The sequence below is a fragment of the Eutrigla gurnardus genome (genome assembly GCF_963514095.1).
Source record: "Eutrigla gurnardus genome assembly, chromosome: 24".
Classification (NCBI taxonomy): domain Eukaryota; kingdom Metazoa; phylum Chordata; class Actinopteri; order Perciformes; family Triglidae; genus Eutrigla; species Eutrigla gurnardus.
Genome location: NC_139935.1, coordinates 8800414 through 8818290, shown reverse-complemented (window position 1 = coordinate 8818290; position 17877 = coordinate 8800414). Strand labels below are relative to the sequence as shown.

General features: G+C 43.3%; 1 protein-coding gene across 1 annotated transcript in view; it reads right to left on the bottom strand.

Moving 5' to 3' along the window:
- The window catches only part of LOC311010052 (uncharacterized protein), a gene marked incomplete at both ends in the record, with an annotated part of 37388 nt that overhangs the window by 19107 nt on the left and 404 nt on the right, over positions 1-17877 (bottom strand). Inside the window, 5 exons of the mRNA XM_084004530.1 lie at positions 4548-4604; positions 7770-7844; positions 9770-9971; positions 16882-16897; positions 17619-17809. Of these exons, the coding sequence (XP_083860656.1) occupies positions 4548-4604; positions 7770-7844; positions 9770-9971; positions 16882-16897; positions 17619-17809 (541 nt within the window). The remainder of the gene's footprint in view (positions 1-4547; positions 4605-7769; positions 7845-9769; positions 9972-16881; positions 16898-17618; positions 17810-17877) is intronic.

The window sequence follows — 17877 nt, the reverse complement described above, 5'->3', positions numbered from 1 at the left end:
CATGTTGACCGGCCTCCCTTTCCGCAAAATGCGGCAGTAGACAATAACGCACTCCTTCGTAGAGACGTCTGTGTCGCCGTCAATCATGAATGACGTGTACGCGGCGTTTCCAACCTCCGCAGCTGTCTTGTTCTTTAGTGTGTCGGCATCTTTTTCATCAGAATAATTTCGGACTTAGATTTAGTGAACGGCAACTCCTCCTTTGCAATATTGTATGCGACGTTGACTTTGATAATCATTTCAGATGCCTCAGCGGACCTAATTGATACAGCCTGACGCTGAAATGCAGCTGGGAGAGCTTTATTAACACACTTATCACGGCATGTAGTATGCTTTTTGGACATATTGCGCTTTTTCAACGTCTCGATGCGAAATGTTGTTGACTCTTCCACAAACGCACTATTACCGGCCATATTCTGACCACACTCCCGACAATAAATGCAGTGCATTGAGTCCCTTTCTTTATCGTACATCAGCCAGGGAAATTGCTTCAACCAGTCCTGTCTGAAGGCATATTTTTGGGCTTTTTAATTAATTAATTATTTGTCTCGGGGCCAGGCTTTCTGCCTCTCTTCATTTTTGGAGAAAATGGAAGCGCTCAGGAATACCTGCTCAGCTCGCTCACATTTTTCGAACTGACACAATTTACAGCAGTGAAAAGGACCACAGCCAATCAGAGGCAAGGACCCACCCGAGCTCTGTCTCTTATTGGTTTAGACCACGATACCATCAGGAGAACACAACGAGATGCTGCGCTTACGATTTCATAAAAATCACTCATAAAAATTTTGGTCGCATTTTCAACCAAAATGGTCGCACTCTGGAGCCCTGTATTGTATCTGAGATATCAGCCTGTCCAATTAGGAAGCAGCACTGATTGGGAATCAATTTCACCTGCTGTTGTGTAAATGGAACAGTCAACAGGTGGAAACGAGTGGCAATTAGCAAGACATCCCTATAAAGGAATGGTTCTGCAGGTGTTGACCGCAGACCATTTCTCTGTTCTCGGCCTTTCTGGCAGATTTTTTTCTTTTTTGAATTTTGCCAGTGTTTGCACCACTATGGGGAGCATGAGGCGGTTTCTCCAACCCACAGAAGTTGCCCAGTTAGTGCAACTCATCCATGATGGCACATCAATGCACACTGTGGCAAGAAGGTTTGCTGTGCCCCCCAGCACAGTGTCAAGAGCATGGAGGAGATTCCAGGAGACAGGCCAGTACACCAGGAGACGTGGAGGGGGCCGAAGAATGTCAACAACCCAACAGCAGGACCGATATCTGCTCCTTTGTGCACGGAGGAACAGGAGGAGCACTGCCAGAGCCCTACAAAATGACCTCAGCAGGCCACTGATGTTCAAGTTTCAACTCAAACGGTCCCAAATCGACTCCATGAGGGTGGTTTGAGGGCCCGACGTCCACAAATAGGGCCTGTGCTTAAAACCCAACACCGTGCAATGCCATTGGCATTTGCTAGAGATCACAGAGATTGGCAGATTCGCCATTGGCGCCCTGTGCTCTTCATGGATGAGAGCAGGTTCACCTTGAGCACATGTGACCGACATGACAGGGTCTGGCGACGCCGCGGAGAACGTTCTGCTGCTGCAACATCCTCCAGCATGACCGGTTTCGCGGTGGCCTAGTGATGGTCTGGGGAGGTATTTCTTTGGAAGGTCACACAGCCCTCCATGTGCTTGCTGGAGGTACCCTGACTGCCATTAGGTACCGGGATGAGATCCTCAGACCCATTGTGAGACCATATGCTGGTGCAGTGGGCCCTAGGTTCCTTCTAATGCATGACAATGCTAGGCCTCATGTGGCTGGAGTGTGTCAGCAGTTCCTGCATGATGAAGGCATTGATGTTATGGACTGGCCTGCCTGTTCCCCAGACCTGAATCCTATTGAGCACATCTGGGACATCATGTCTCATTCCAGACCTGTGCTGTCCTCGGAGTAGATCAGCAAAGGTGGAGCTTTACTCTTTACTTAGAAACATTTCTCAGAACTGCATTTCTGGGAAACCAAAAAACTTTTAATCATACAAGAATCTACCTACTGATGACATATTACATGACTGTTACTATGACAACCAGGAAACCACTTAGATGTTCCTGTGAGATTAATGCTGTCAGTGTGGTCTCATTATTTCCGCAGACAAACATGACTGGCAGCAAAGGGACTTTTTCAGATCCCTCCAGGTACGTCATCATTTCAACCACACCAGCAGACTTAACAGCAGAATCTGAGGTTTAGAAAGTCCTAAAAATCTGCCTTCGGTTCAATAACAAATAAGTCCACCTGTAGAAGGCACAACAGTCTCTTCTAGGATAAACATGGTAACACCTTGTACATAAAAGAACATATTCTGGGACTTTTCATGCATAGAAAAAGTGGGAAATAGTTTTATGTAAGGATGTTGAAAGACTTTTGTAGACTGTGAAATACAGTTAGTTTCAAATCACATTAAAATTAAAAATATATTTTTGTGTTCAAATTTGTTTTGGTTTGAACTTGACATTCCGAATTCCAATGAGTACAACTTGACTGGCCACAGTCACTTAGTGAGGTCACAACACTCAGAGTTCCACATCTTGAGAAGAGATTAAAGCAGACGTTTGGACACAGATCAGATACCTGAACACAGATCAGATACCTGGACACAGATCAGATACCTGGACACAGATCAGATACCTGGACACAGATCAGATACCTGGACACATCACATATCTGCTATTACTACGTTCAACCACTACTGTTCGAGAGTCATGACTTCTACATTGTGGAAGACAACCAGCGCTGTTCAGTGTCCGTCCTCCAGGAGACAACTGAGTGAGTAGTGTAGCTGCCATCAACGACAGTTGAATAAATAGGTTAAATAAATAAGTTAATACATATTTGAATCAATCAATAAATACACAAGTTAATACACATACATAGTAATACATACACAAGTTAATACACATGAATAGTAAGACATAAGAACAATTTAATGTCAAACTGCCTTTATTTTGTTTTATTTGTTTTCTTTGAAGTTTTGAAGTGACAGACGGGGGCGGGTTTACTGAAGGGACTGTTGTTGTTTGGACCACGTTCGCGGTACGGAGATACCTCAGTGCGCAGAGAGCGCTATTGCAAGAAGATTGTATTCCTCAAGTGTATTTTGTGAAGTACATTGAAGCGAGGATTTATGTTTAAGGAAGAACTGAAGACCTGTTTTTTATTTCTCTCAAGTAAAGCGGCCAATGAGGTACAGTTGCTATCTTGCTACTAAATGTTGATAGACGTTAAAGCTAACGTGACGTCATGTAGCCTGAAGGATACTGTTTACGCTACGTATGTGGTCTCGATAAGAAAGTAATTGTTTGTTTATGTATTTCTGTTTCTGTATGTCTAGTTCTCACGGCACACCTTTGCACATTCGTGTGAATAAATGCCAGTAAATATAAAGGAACGACTTGGTTTCGTGATTTCAACTTGAGGGGAGTAACAAGTAGTGAGGACAAAGTCCTGGGAAAACTGCAGTCTCTTACTTGAAAATCTCAACCTTATTTCACGGGAAGGCGTACAAATAGCCGGACATTTTAAAGACACTCATGAAAACACATTTTAAGCTTTTAATGTGTCATTTTGCATCATGGTTGGTCTTCACTTGCAGCATGTAGACTAACTGGAAGGTGCTTCAGTCTGCAGTTTAAAAAATAACAACAATAATAATAATAGATTTTCTTTGGAGTGTACTTTTCATTCAATTAATAAAAATTAAGCATAGTACATCAGAAAGAGGGTGCAATTTAGCAGTCAAAGGCCTTTTTTAAAGTCCCAGTCGTAGTGTACTTTAAAAAAAACTTTAAAAAAGTCCCGACTTTGAATGAATGAAAAGTACACTACAAAGAAATTCTATTATTATAATTGTTATTTTTTAAACTGCAGACTGAAGCACACAGAGAGCCCCTCTTCCCTCGGGTCGTACCACTATCACAGGGGGGAGGCGGAGGGAAGTTGCAACAATCTTCCAATTCCTCGGTTAAAAAACGAAACGAGGAGGTCCAAAACAACCAAGGAAAAGAAAACAGGGGTGGATAAACAGCTGGGTAAACACGGAAGTGGCGTCGATGCTGCGGTAGCGTTAGTTTAGCGTAAGCAGCCGAGGATAGAAGCTATCAGGCAAGTGTTCTTTTAAATAAACTCCTGGTGTACTTTCAAATGCCTCGTTTTGTGAGTACAGACCCTATTTGTACTACTGCAGAAGTTTGGTAACATTCCATGCATTATTAGTGGGGTAATTTACGAGATATACTCTATGTACCGTTCGCGCCAGCACTAAGCCATTCGGCTGATAGCCCTATCTTGACCAATGTTGACTCAAACGTGATGATGGTCTTGGTGTTTCGGCCGTCTGCGGTCGTCTCGTTTAATTCTTCGCTCAGCTTGAATTTAATCTGCGGTCTTGAATGTGGTTTCGGACTTCATTGAAATGAAGCCAGCATCGTCCATGCTGATCTTCAGATTGGGTTCGGCCATATTGCCCATTTGCCGGGTGGCGAAGCTCACACTGATTGCCTTCATGTAGTCATCGAAGTTCTCGCTGTCCCCATGTTGTCCCCCACTCTTTGAAACAGTAGACGTGAGACTGAGAGGTGGACAGCGTCAATGTTCATGCATGTTATTTTTATTTTATGTGGTGCTCCAAAAATAAATCATTGTATATTATAACAATACAAATCTATAATTATCTTCCTCCTGCTTCATTCCTTCATTAAAACTTGACAGTGTCAGAAGTCAGGAATTCTGACCTGAGTTTGGACTTCTGACTCTGCAGCTGAATTGCTGCATTAGTTTCTGCCATATTCTAAAGGAAAAGTCTAATTAGCATTTTGCTGAGGGGTTCTGTGTGACGCTAACTTCTGGGGTTCATCCCTGCAGCTGTATCATGAAGCATTTGCAGCACAGCGCCATCTCCTGGAGTCTTGAGAGATGTAAATTCATGCTCATTTTTATTGTGCTTGTATTGGTCTATAAACAGGCAATATCATCTACAGTTTACTTTTCTTAAAAAATATCATTTTTATTTAGTGTTACTCCCAATGCAGGTGATTAATTAGCAAAATGATAATAGTCCAGAGAATGTAATTAAACAGTTTTATTACAGGGTTCTGCTTGACAGGTTATAGGCCCACTGGTATCTCCTCAGTTTACATCAACAGTATCACTAGCAAGGCCAGGATTACGTTTTTCAAACCACTCTTTACACTGCAAAAGGTTTACACACTTAGTGAACTCACACTCTTAAGGTTTGCACACAACTCAATTTCACTGCAAACATTTTAACCACGTCACACCTTATGCCTGCCTTGACGGTTTAACTGAGACTACACCTGAGACTGAAAACGAGTGGGGGTTTGTCGCAGAGCACAAACAAACAAATAAACAAACAAAAAAAAAGAAAAAAAAGAAACTAGTCCACCCAAGGGCAATACCCAGCTCTTTTCACCCGTTACCGGCTCACTTGCCCGGTGGACTAGACAAAATAATAAACCCGAAATAATAAACAAAAAACGGCAAGAACAACTAATAGGCCACCGATTCTCTGCAGAGACACAAATACAAACCTTCATTACTTTATTACATCCCTAACAATGTTTAAGAGTTTACAGCCTATATCGCAACTTTAAAATACCTGGTCTGCCGAACTGTGCCCATTCATCAGCTACCAGCTACACACAAGCCCCGCAGGGCAATAAGTCTGAAAACATAAAACAAACAGTTCATATTACACAATAATGTCATGATATAAACCCTCAAAACAGGGCCTCAGCCTACCAGTTTTCTTTGTTTCCCCGCATGCCCGCACGGAGTGAGGTGTGCACCTGCCTCACTCCTCCGGCCAGAACCAACAAACTGAGTCTCGTTCCCTCTACAGGTAGGCTTATTTCTACCCGCCCCATAACTTCCTGCACCTCCCCTTCCCCACTCGGTGCCACCTGCCACATTAGTTTCACGCTTTTTATTTTTCAGAACAAATTTAACAGAATGCGTAAACATCCGAGCTGATTCCCAAATAGTGGACGACATTATTTTAACATTAGATAGTTGGATCATGTTAAGTATTCAATACATTTGCTACCTGTAAGCAAACTCTGAGGCATGGTACCGGTACCACATTCTGGAGACTGGAGGGGAATCAGCGACACAGATGGAGCTGTGGTGAACTGAAGTCAGATTGTAGGAAGTAAACGTGAGAAGAACTATTATCATTTTGATGACTCTCACACATTTAATTACACTCCATATCATACGTTAGATCCACGTTATCATGATGAACTCCAGCAGTGTTTTTGATGCTTTTACTGAGTGATATTTTTTTCATAAACACCTTCTTTTAAAATCCAACTCGTATCTTAAATCAAAATAATTTAGAAATATTGAATCAGCGCTGTCACCGCAGGAGGAGGAGGAGGAGGAGACGGCCCTCCTGCATGTAATACAGGATACAACAAATACCCTCCATTAGATCACTGCAGAACACAGCAGGAATAACTACATGTTCTCCTTATTTACTGTGCATATGTCATCAACACACATACATACAGCCATTAAGCCATCGTATACTTGTTACACTTCATCCTCGTTTTTAAACCACCAGAGCGCAGAGGAAATGCGCTGTAATGAGTGTCACGCTCGTGCGCGCTCAGTCGTGGAGCGTGGAGAGCACAACTTTACCGAACTTCAGGAGGCAGACTCTACCACCCGGCTAAGGTGGTACTAGAGACCCCAGCATGATGACCCCGAGCCACGGACTGCAGTCACGCCAGTCGCCGATTGAAAAAGCCCCGTCAAGCCAGCCTCCGCTTAGTATCAGTTGCGCATCTATTACTGCATTTACGGTACGGGTGCCCGACGTGGCCTAAATGGATGGGAAAGCAGTTTTTATACCCGGTGCAACGGTTAACCATGAGGATAATTATAGATTTGCTAATATTTTCAATGTATTCTTGTTGTAAATTATTCTGAATATTATTTTAGCAAATATCAAGCCATTTTACTGTATGCTTTTATCATAAATTCAATTCATAATCCCTCCCAGTATCAAAGTGCATACTGGCGAGTGGATAATTTCCTGATTTTCAAAAAGGAATTACAATTCTTCCTTAGGAGGTTTGCTAATATTTACAATGGATTCTTGTTCAGAGTGATCCTGCTATTAATATAGAAAATATCAAGACATTTTACTGTATGGTTTTATCATAAAATCAATTCATAATCCCTCCCAGTGTCAAAGTGGCGAATGGATAATTTCCTGATTTTCAGAAAAACATTACAATTATTCCTTAAGAGGTTTGCTAATATTTTCAATGGATTCTTGTTCAGAGTGACCCTGAATGTTATTATAGAAAATATCAAGACAATGTTTTTTCCGAAACTTCATGTGAGAATAGGTTTCCCATCTCTACTAAAGTGCCAGTGAGGAACGTTACCAGGTGAGGATGTGGCTGCAGGACTCCGAGCATCCAACCCACAGACAGGGAGTTGTCCGCTGAAGAACATCTGCTGGCCTAAATAAAGTCAATAAAGTGTAAATTCACAGGCTGAGTGCAAATGATTGGACTTCCCAACACTTGCAAACAAGACATTTTACACCTATATGTATGATATATTTGGATTTGTTTCTTATAGACAAGCAAAGATTGTTTTGTATCCAGAACGGCACCTTTGTCTCCCTCTTTGGCAGTGAGAGTAATTACAATAGTATTCCATGGTATAGTTGTCACTCACCTCGTGGCCTAAAAGCAGCCGTTCAAAGAGCAGGGAGCAGGCAGCGTCCAGATACTCAGCTAGGAAGTCCTGAGGCTGACAGAGAAGGACAGCTGTGACATTTAAAGCTGATTAAATACATAATGACATTAATGTGAGCAGCTCACCTCACAGTCAACCTGGGATCTTTGGTTCTGTGTTTGAAGCTCTGCAGCACATATCAAGGCAAGCAGCATTCTGGAGGCCAGGGCACCTCTGCAGGGAGGGAGGGGGGGAAGGGTGTTAATAACAGAGACAGGATTATTATTCCATAAAGGTAAAGTCAAGAGGATGGTGAGATGTTGACTTTTTGGCAGAGAGCAGGTTGATGCTGGTGCGCACGTCTGTCTTTCACTGTTTGACAAATGTTGTTACGCGTTCACACGCACGTGCGGTCGCAGATTCTGATGCTGCGCGGCCGGAAGTTGATCTGCTGTGCGCACCTACTCCGCGTAACTTGAACGCGTAATGTAGTTGGCCTGTTCATTTCAGTCAACCAGGGGAGGCAACTACATTACGCGTTCAAGTTACGCGGAGTAGGTGCGCACAGCAGATCAATTCCGGCCGCGCAGCATCAGAATCTGCGACTGCACGTGCGTGTGAACGCGTAACAACATTTGTCAAACAGTGAGAGACAGACGTGCGCACGCTGCTTCATATGTACGCAGCTTCTTGTTACGCGTGACAGAGTCTGCGCACGTCGTTTCCGCGTACATGTGAGCGCCTGACAAAAATGTTCAATTATCTTCATGCAAGCGTTAATGCGTGCGTTCGCTAAAAAACGCATGAATGTTACACGTAGTTACTCCGCGTCATGTGATCACAGGCGTGCAGCAGCCATCACGCGTGAACGTGCGCGTGAACGCGTGACCGTTATAAGTCAATGAGGAAACTACATTACACGTCAGGCGCTGTGTGCTGCACAGGCGTCAAAGCACGCGGGTGTGACGCGTTCAGTTGATAGTTGCGCAAGTAACATGAAACGATTCTGACGTCACACACACACACACACACACGCACACACACACGCACACACACACACACTCACACTCACTCACACTCACACACACTCACACACACACACACACACACACACACACACACACACACACACACACACACAACAATGAAGTCGATGTAAAGGCAGTTTACACTCAAATCAAGATGAAACCTTGTTGACTTATCTTTGAATCCACTGTATGAACACAACAAGGAATACTCTATGGAATCATTTCAATATGTGTTACTGTAAGGCTATTATTCTTAATGATAACTAGTTCTTGGTTGCTAAATCAACACTATATAATTGAGCAATGCACTAAAAGACTGACAGGTGTTCATAATGAATCATTGCACAGCTGCAAATGAAACAAATAAAAACTTTGTTCAGAGTGTATCTGTTGAAAGGAAGAATACCTACATTTGGATTCATTTATTTTTCTTGCTTTTCCTTTTCTCCTCCAGTTGGTTTGCAAACTTCGTGACCGGCTATTTTAGGAAACTACTACTGTAAGCCTCTTTTTTTAAAATGACATGATATATTAGTGAGTTGTTTTTAAGACTGGAGTCTACTGGGAGCTGAGAAAAAGGTTGAGAGACGGACTAATACATGGTTGGTTTTGGCCTTTTTTATGGGATATTTGGAAATATCAAGATCAACAGAAAGCTTGTGAAGCATGCTATGGATATTAAATGCAGAGCTACTAAGAAGACTAACACTACATTCTGTAGTAGAGCAGAAACACACACTGTGTCTCCGTCATCGCTCACAATAATGAAGCTGTTCCAGGAGCTCTGCAGATGGAGGGAAAGTCTGGACATGTGTGATACGGCATAAAGATGCAGCTCAGCCGTCCTTTCCTCTCCGCGGCTCACAAAGCCTCTCCTCAGCAGGCGAGACAGAACTGCACCAACGGCTTCTCATCTTTCCACATTTGGTATCCCCAAATATTTCAAACCAGGAAGCGTAACGGCGTCTGTACCTGGCCAGTGTCCGGGCTGCTCCGTCTGGGACTGGAGGGGGACAGAGGAGAGGTGGGGGAGCCGGTGGGGGAGTAGAGGGAGGGTGCTGTGGAGGGAGGGTGGGGGACCCTGAGGAGACCCAGAGTCTCCGGGTTTGCACAGGAGACAGAACGTGTGGGTGCTAATATGGGAACCTCCTCTATCCCCCTTTCACTGGGGCTCCTGGTGGAAAGGGAGATGAACTTTTGTTACAGCAGCAAATGAGGGCTGTAACTAACCACTGTTTTCATTGGAGATTCATTTAAACTCTTGGATTATTTTCTCCATTAATTGATCAGTTGTTTGGTCAAAAACATGTTAATGGTGAAGAATGTTGATCATTGTTTCCCAAAAGATGATGTCGTTGAAATATCTTGTTTTGGCCACAACTCAGGGATATTCAGTGTACTTTATCCAGAGGATATTCATATACTATATGTTATATGAGAAGAGATTTCAATTCCAATCTGCTCCCATATTCCTATTAGAGTTACTGACAGGCTGTCAAAACGCTCTCTCTGTCCTCATAGCTTCAACCCTGTTCCCACTACAGTTACTCGCTCCAGCTCTCATAGAAGGGTTCGATCTAACCTAATTAGCATAAAAACTGTTCCTGTCCCTCAAGCTCCTCCCCCTGTCGACCTCAGGTGTGCCTTACTTAATATTAGGTCACTCTCCAGCAAGACATTTTATATTTATGATTTTATTTCTCACCATGGTCTGCATTTCTTTTTCCTCACTGAGTGCTGGCTTTCCTCCACTGCCAGTGCTGTTCTTATTGAGGCATCTCCCCCTGACCATAGCTTCTTATTCTCTGCCAGGCAAGACAGAACAGGTGGGGGACTTGCGGTTATCTTTTCCAATCAATTTTCTTGTACAGCATGCTCACTTGGTAACTTTACATCTTTTGAGTATCTGGCCATGCTCATAGGAACCCGTCATCATATCCTGACACTACTCATCTATAGACCACCCAGGTATAATCCCATTTTCTTTAACTGAGTTCTCTGAGTTTTTATCTACTGTTCTGATTAAATATGACAAAATAGTCCTGCTCGGTGACCTGAATTTTCACATCAATGATGCTTTGGACTCAAAAGCAGCAGAATTTCTGAATCTTCTTACTGGCCTTGGCTTCATCCAGCATGTCACAGGCCCCACTCATAATCATGGCAATACCTCAGACCTAGTCTTTACAAAGGATATTACTGCTGATCTCCCATCTATCCTTCAGGTGCCGGTCTCGGACCACTCTTGTGTCTTTTTTTACCTCCCCTCGAATGCACTGACTACTCGCTCTGAACCTAACCCCCACTCTTTTCATGTCATTAACAGCCATGTTAAGTCCCTTTTAGCTGAGCATTTGCCTGATAAACTTGAGTCATTCTCCAATACGGCTATGTCTGTCAATAACCTTACAGATAGCCTAAACACTGCACTAATAGACTCACTCGACACCTTTGCTCCTCTTAGAAATAGTAGAGGCACTCGAACCAAATCTGTCCCCTGGTTCTCCGACCTCACTCGTTCATTAAAACGGGCTTCCCGCAGACTTGAAGTCAGATGGCGGGCCGGCAAATCAGAGTCCTCCCGTCTCGCCTGGAATCTTAGTTTTAAACGTTATAAACATACACTTTCTGCTGCCAGATCCTCTTATTTCTCCAACCTCATTGAAACCAATAAGAACAATCACCGGGTCCTGTTTAATACTGTGGCCAGGCTTACACAGTCTTCACCTATTCTGAGCCCTGCTATCACAGCTAATGATTTTTTAGAGTTTTTTACCGATAAAATCTCCCTAATAAGGAGCAATATCTTTGGCCAGCAGTCCTCTAGTAACATCACTGACCAGTGCTCTGCATCCCTGTCCACAAGTTCACTCTCACAGTTTAAACCTATTTCGGCTGAGGCCTTGGCCTCAATGGTTGCTGCCTCTAAGCCTACAACATGTTTACTAGATCCCATCCCTTCTGACCTCTGTAAGGAACTTTTTCCTTGTCTCAGTGGCCCTTTACTTACCATCTTAAAAACTTCCTTCACTGAGGGGTGTGTCCCCTTATCCTATAAATCTGCTATCATTAAACCACTCCTCAAGAAACCCAATAGCGATTCTCTGGTTCTTGCTAATTACCGACCTGTCTCCACTCTCCCCTTTTTCTCCAAAATACTTGAGAGAGTTGTTGCTGATCAACTGACTGCCCACCTTTCTGCCAACAACCACTTTGAAAAATTACAATCTGGTTTCCGCTCTTGTCACTCTACTGAAACTGCCCTAACTAGAGTAGTAAATGACCTACTTGTTACTGCTGACTCTGGATCAGCTTCCTTACTTTTGCTTCTTGATTTAAGTTCGGCCTTCGATACTGTAGATCATGATGTGCTTCTGGACCGACTGGAACATTATGTTGGTGTTCATGGGCTGGCGCTCTCATGGTTCCAGTCCTACTTATCTGGCAGAACACAATGCGTCAGTTTTAATAACTCCTTGTCCAAATCCTCTACAGTTATAGCTGGTGTGCCTCAGGGGTCTGTCCTGGGCCCTTTGCTGTTTTCTATTTACATGCTTCCTCTGGGTAGAATAATTGCTGAATACGGTATACAGTTCCATTTCTATGCCGATGATACACAACTATACATTCCACTGCAACCTAATGACCCCTCTCAAATACTGAATCTGGAAACATGTGTAAATCAAATCAAGATCTGGATGAGCCACAACTTTCTCATGCTCAATACTACTAAGTCTGATCTGATGGTAATCAAGCCAAATAATTATAAATACTTATCCCAGGGTCTTGGTCTCAATATTGACGGTTTTTTCATCTCTGAAAGCACTCGCATCAGAAACCTCGGTGTTACCTTTGATCCAACCCTGACTTTTCAGTCCCACATTAAAGAAATCACCAAAACAGCTTTCTTTCACCTGCGGAATATTGCCAAAATCCGCCCTTCTCTATCCCTGCGTAGCGCCGAGGTGGTTCTCCATGCCCTTGTGTCCTCCCGTTTAGACTACTGTAATGTCCTTTTTTCCGGCCTCCCCATCTGCACTACCAGGAGTCTCCAGCTTGTACAAAACTCAGCCGCTAGACTTTTAATGAAATCAGGTAAATTTTGCCACATAACTCCGGTCCTGGCATCCTTACATTGGCTGCCCATTCAAGCTAGAGCTGATTTTAAGGTTCTTCTTTTAACCTATAAGGCCTTGAATGGACTTGCACCACTGTATTTAACAGAACTACTTACTCCCTACACTCCGTCACGTCCTCTTCGTTCTCTTGGTTCAAACCTCCTGGTCATCCCATATATCAGTAAAAAGTCAGCTGGTGGCAGGGCCTTTTCCTACCGTGCTCCTCTCTTATGGAATGGCCTTCCACAAGACATCAGAGATGCTACATCCACTGCGATTTTTAAGTCTCGTCTTAAAACATACCTTTTTACCCAATACTTTGGTGAACACTAACTAATTTTATCACTCTCCTCTGGTGTTTTACTCTTGTTTTATTTCTACTATTGTTGTATTTATTTTTATTTTTATTGTCTGCTATTATTAGGGCCCGAGCGCCGACAACGTCGGGCAGCGAAGCCCTATTGAAACTGCTTTGTTTCTTATTATTATTTTTCCGCAACTTTGCTTGCCATTTTGGAGGCCTTAACATATTCAGAAGTTGAAAAAAATTTTCATGCACATGGGGACTCGCGAAAATTGCGACATTTTGGAGGTCACATAATTGGCCACAAAAAAGTGGCTCTCTAGCGCCACCTAACGCATCTTAGCCCTGGCCCCCGCACACCGTAACTCCAATTGACACAGAATTTGGTGTACATGTGCAGGCAAGTGTGCTCTACAAAAAAGCCTCTTGGAGTACAAAAGTCCGCCTACCGAAATTTTCCGCCATTTTGAATTTTGTGAAAAACACGTTTTTGCTCAATTCTCCTAAACCGTAGATCCGATTCGCACCAAATTTGCTGTGCGTCATCATTAGACCACGTTGGGCAAATGCCATCAAAAGCTTTTTAAAATGTCGTTGCGTTCACAAGTTATTAGCCAATGAACATCAGAGGGGCGGGGCTCTAGCAATCAATAGATATAACTCCACAATATTTAACCCAATCGTCACGAAACTTGCAGGATATGTTGAGATAACTCCCTGGAACATATCCTGAAAGTTTTATTAAAATTGACCACTCGGGGGCGCTACAGTAAATCAGCCATTTTGGGCCATTTTTGGCCATTTTAGCTTATTGCAGGCTTTGTATTTTAACGAACTCCTCCTACAGCGTTGATCCGATTCCTGCCAAAATCGCTGAGACTGTTCTAGAGGCCTCAACGATGCAAAATCATCGAAAGGTCTTCCAAAAGTCAAAGGGCGTGGCCAGGACGGCGTCCTGAACATGGACGAATTTCATGCTTCGACCACAAAAATCTAAACTGTTCTAACTTCAATGTACATTGTCTGATATGATCAAAACTTCACATATTTGTCAAGAGTCCAACTCTGAACACATCTGCACTGTAATATTGACTGATATTCAGAGCGCCACCTACTGGCAATAGAAAGTGTTACATTTTATACTTCAGCGAACTCTTCCTAGCAGCTTTTTCGGATTAACCTCAAACTTGGTCCTCATGTACTCAAGACGTCAATGATGAAAAATCATTGAAAGGTCTTACATAAGTCAAAGGGCGTGGCCAGGGCTTGCGTTATGGCCAGTGTACAGGAAGTTGTTGTAACTTCAGGATACAATGTCCAATCTGCTCAAAACTTGACATGTTTGATAAGAGTCTCACCCTGAACATGTATGCACTGTGATATTGACCTTAGGTCAGAGCGCCACCTGATGGTACCTGGAAATATCATGTTTTTACACTTTTACGGCTCCTTTTCGGATATTGAACACCTTTAACTTTGACGTACCTGCATGAAACTTTGTAGGTACATAGAACATGTAGAGATGTACAAAAAAGCCTCTTGGACCCATGCCCTAAACCCAACATTAAGTCAGCCATTTTGCATTTAATGTGAAATTTTAAGCGATTTTTCGCCTCTTTCATGCAGTATATTTTAACGAACTCCTCCTAGACCGCTGATCCGATTCCTACCAAACTTTATGAGCCTGTTCTAGAGGCCTCGATGATTAAAAATCATTAAAAGGTCTTACATAAGTCAAAGGGCGTGACCAGCACGACCCCACGAACACGGACGAATTTCATGCTTCACAACACTCTAAACTGTTATAACTTCAATGTACATCGTCCGATCATGTTCAAACTTCTCACATTTGATGAGAGTCCCACCCTGAACACATCCCAACTGCAATATTGACTCACAAACAGAGCGCCACCTAGTGGCGACATAAAATGTCATGTTTTTACACCCGTATAAGGTCCCAGTGTCGTGGAACTTTGCACCCCAGTCTAGCAGGACAACTTCAATGGTCTGATACGGTGATCGACGCGACGTTTCAGGCAAGGGACGACCCGCGCCGTGGCGGTGGCCGGGGACGACAGGCGCCAGCCGTGGCGGTGGCCAGGGACGACCCGCCCCGTGGCGGTGGCCGGGTACGACGGGGGACGACTGGCCACGTGGCGGTGGCCGGGGACGACCCGCCCCGTGGCGGTGGCAAGGCCAGGCGGTCCGACACGTCAGGCGGCCGTAGCACTAACCGAGTTACGTGCCATGCGAGGGCCCGTTATCACTGCTCGCAGTTTTAATTGTTCTTGTTTTTACTGTAAAGTGTATTGAGACCATGTACCATGGTGATTTTGCACTTTAAATAATAAATTGATTGATTGATTGAAGAGAGGGAGATTACACCAAGCGACCCTGAACCCTGAGGTTAAAAGTCTGATGAAGGTCAATTTCTACAGTTTCACATCAAAATAAGATGAAAACCTCAACAATCCACAGAACTACCACTCTTTCATTTAAATTCATATATATTGTACATTATTTATTATACATTATTTTTTGTTAATATTTATATTATAATTGTATTCTATATTTGTGTTTATTGATTTTTGCATTGTTTTACTTCATTTTTAATTCCATTTTCTCTTATTTGCACGTCATGCACCAAAACACCAAAGCAAATTCATTGTATGCCTCAAAAAAACCTACAATATTAATTGCAAAATTCCCTAATGCCATAATACCATACGTTTAACTTCTTAAATGGCTGGTTTAGAATATTAAAAAACAAAAATCTGCAAACAAACAATGAAAATAATCGCCGGTTGCAGCCCTACATTTATTCTGTGTTGTTCAGAGCCTTTAAGTCCATTTCTGGAGCAAATAAACAATAAACATTTGGATCTCGGTCAGAAGGTCAATCGTGGTACCTCTTCAAATTCCCCATTGAAGAAGAATAATGAGAGCAGGTAAACTAAGCTCTCTCTTTATGAAGTCATGAGCTACCTGAGACTGTGGAGAGGATCTCTACAGAGCGAGGCAGAGTGAAGGAGCTTTCACTTCATGCATTATTCACTTGTTTTCCAAACAAAACCAGCAGAGAACTTTTTGTGAACTGTTTGGTGTTTTAGTGAGAACGCTGCCTTCTAGAGATCGCCACACATACCATGTACACACACACACACACACACACACACACACACACACACACACACACACACACACACACACACACACACACACATACATGCAGGTATTTAGCCCCCTCAAGTTGAACCCTCCTCCTCACTTGTAGCCCTGCAGACAAACACAGCTGTAACGGTTTTATAGCTCAAAAGGTTTGTCTGTCTCCCTGACGCCCAGACAGAATCTATGCAGCACACTTTGCAGGGGAAAATGCAAAACTAGACACATAAAGCAACACCAAGCAGGGCAGCTCAGAGTCTGAAGTGTCAAATCATTCCTTTAGTTGTGAATAAAAATAGTGATCGATGGGGGGAAATCCATTTGTTTCAAAGTAGAATTAAATTACATTTAAGAAGCTTTTTGGACCAATTTTATAGACCGTTTGGTACTAAAAAGTAAGAGCAACCAGTGTGTGTGTATGTGTGTGTGTGTGTGTGTGTGTGTGTGTGTGTGTGTGTGTGTGTGTGTGTGTGTGTGTGTGTGTGTGTGATTCTTACCTCTGTGCAGGATATCCTGTCAGGGAAAAAAGACCCAGGAGGGTTAAAGTTGCATTTTAAGGGAAAGAAACCAAGACATAAAATATATACACCATCTTCACTGCTGTTACAGATTTTCACCAAATACCCAGAGTAGATGAACACATATTTTAACCAAAGACTGTAGAGTAGAAGCGGGCGTAGTCATGGTGATGTCACCCATTGGTTCGTGGACTACGGTTTTAGAGTCTCGAGTTCAGCTCTTTGGCCGTCGCCAATCTTGGATTTTGGGCTTCTGTTGTGAAGCTGTTTACAACGTTAGCTTCCATTATTGAAGGTGAACTTTACAGCTAAGTGCTAAAGTCCTCTGATTGCATTGGTAGCGTGGTTGCAACGGTGCCTTGCAGGTCGTAGTTTCATCCATCTCTCACACCACTGCTGGCAAAACAGCCATGCAAGGCGCTGGCCTGGATATCAGGAGCTATTTGGGATCTTTCTCAAGGACACGAGCTGGAAACACTAACTGGGTGATGAGTGTGAGACCTGCTCTTCCTCCTGAGTCACAGCCGCTCTTATAAACCTTGGCCTGTAACTGATCTAAGCTGCAACCTTGGCATTAATAGTCTCAATGAATTAATGAATTAGCAAATCCAACGTGCTGGTCTGCAAAGCCAAAACACCAGTTAATGTGCCACTGACCTTATTCTTAAGACTTTGTTGGACAATGACACTTGTTTGTAAAAAGTTTAGTTTTTTACCCTCTGAGGTGCGTGGTGTTGGGCAGTGGCTGGGTCTGCGAGAGGGCGGGGATGCAGGAGGAAGTCCCACCCTCCTGTCTCTCCTCATCCAATCACGGCCCCTCACAGCAGGCTTGTGGGACGTAGGTGATTCGGATGTGCTGGCAGAGTTCCCGGTCCTTCCCGTGGAGGAAATCTGGGAGGTCATTGACCTGAAGAGATGAGAGGGAGAGAAAATTCTGTTAAAAATGTCCATATTAATTCATTCCCCGTACTTATG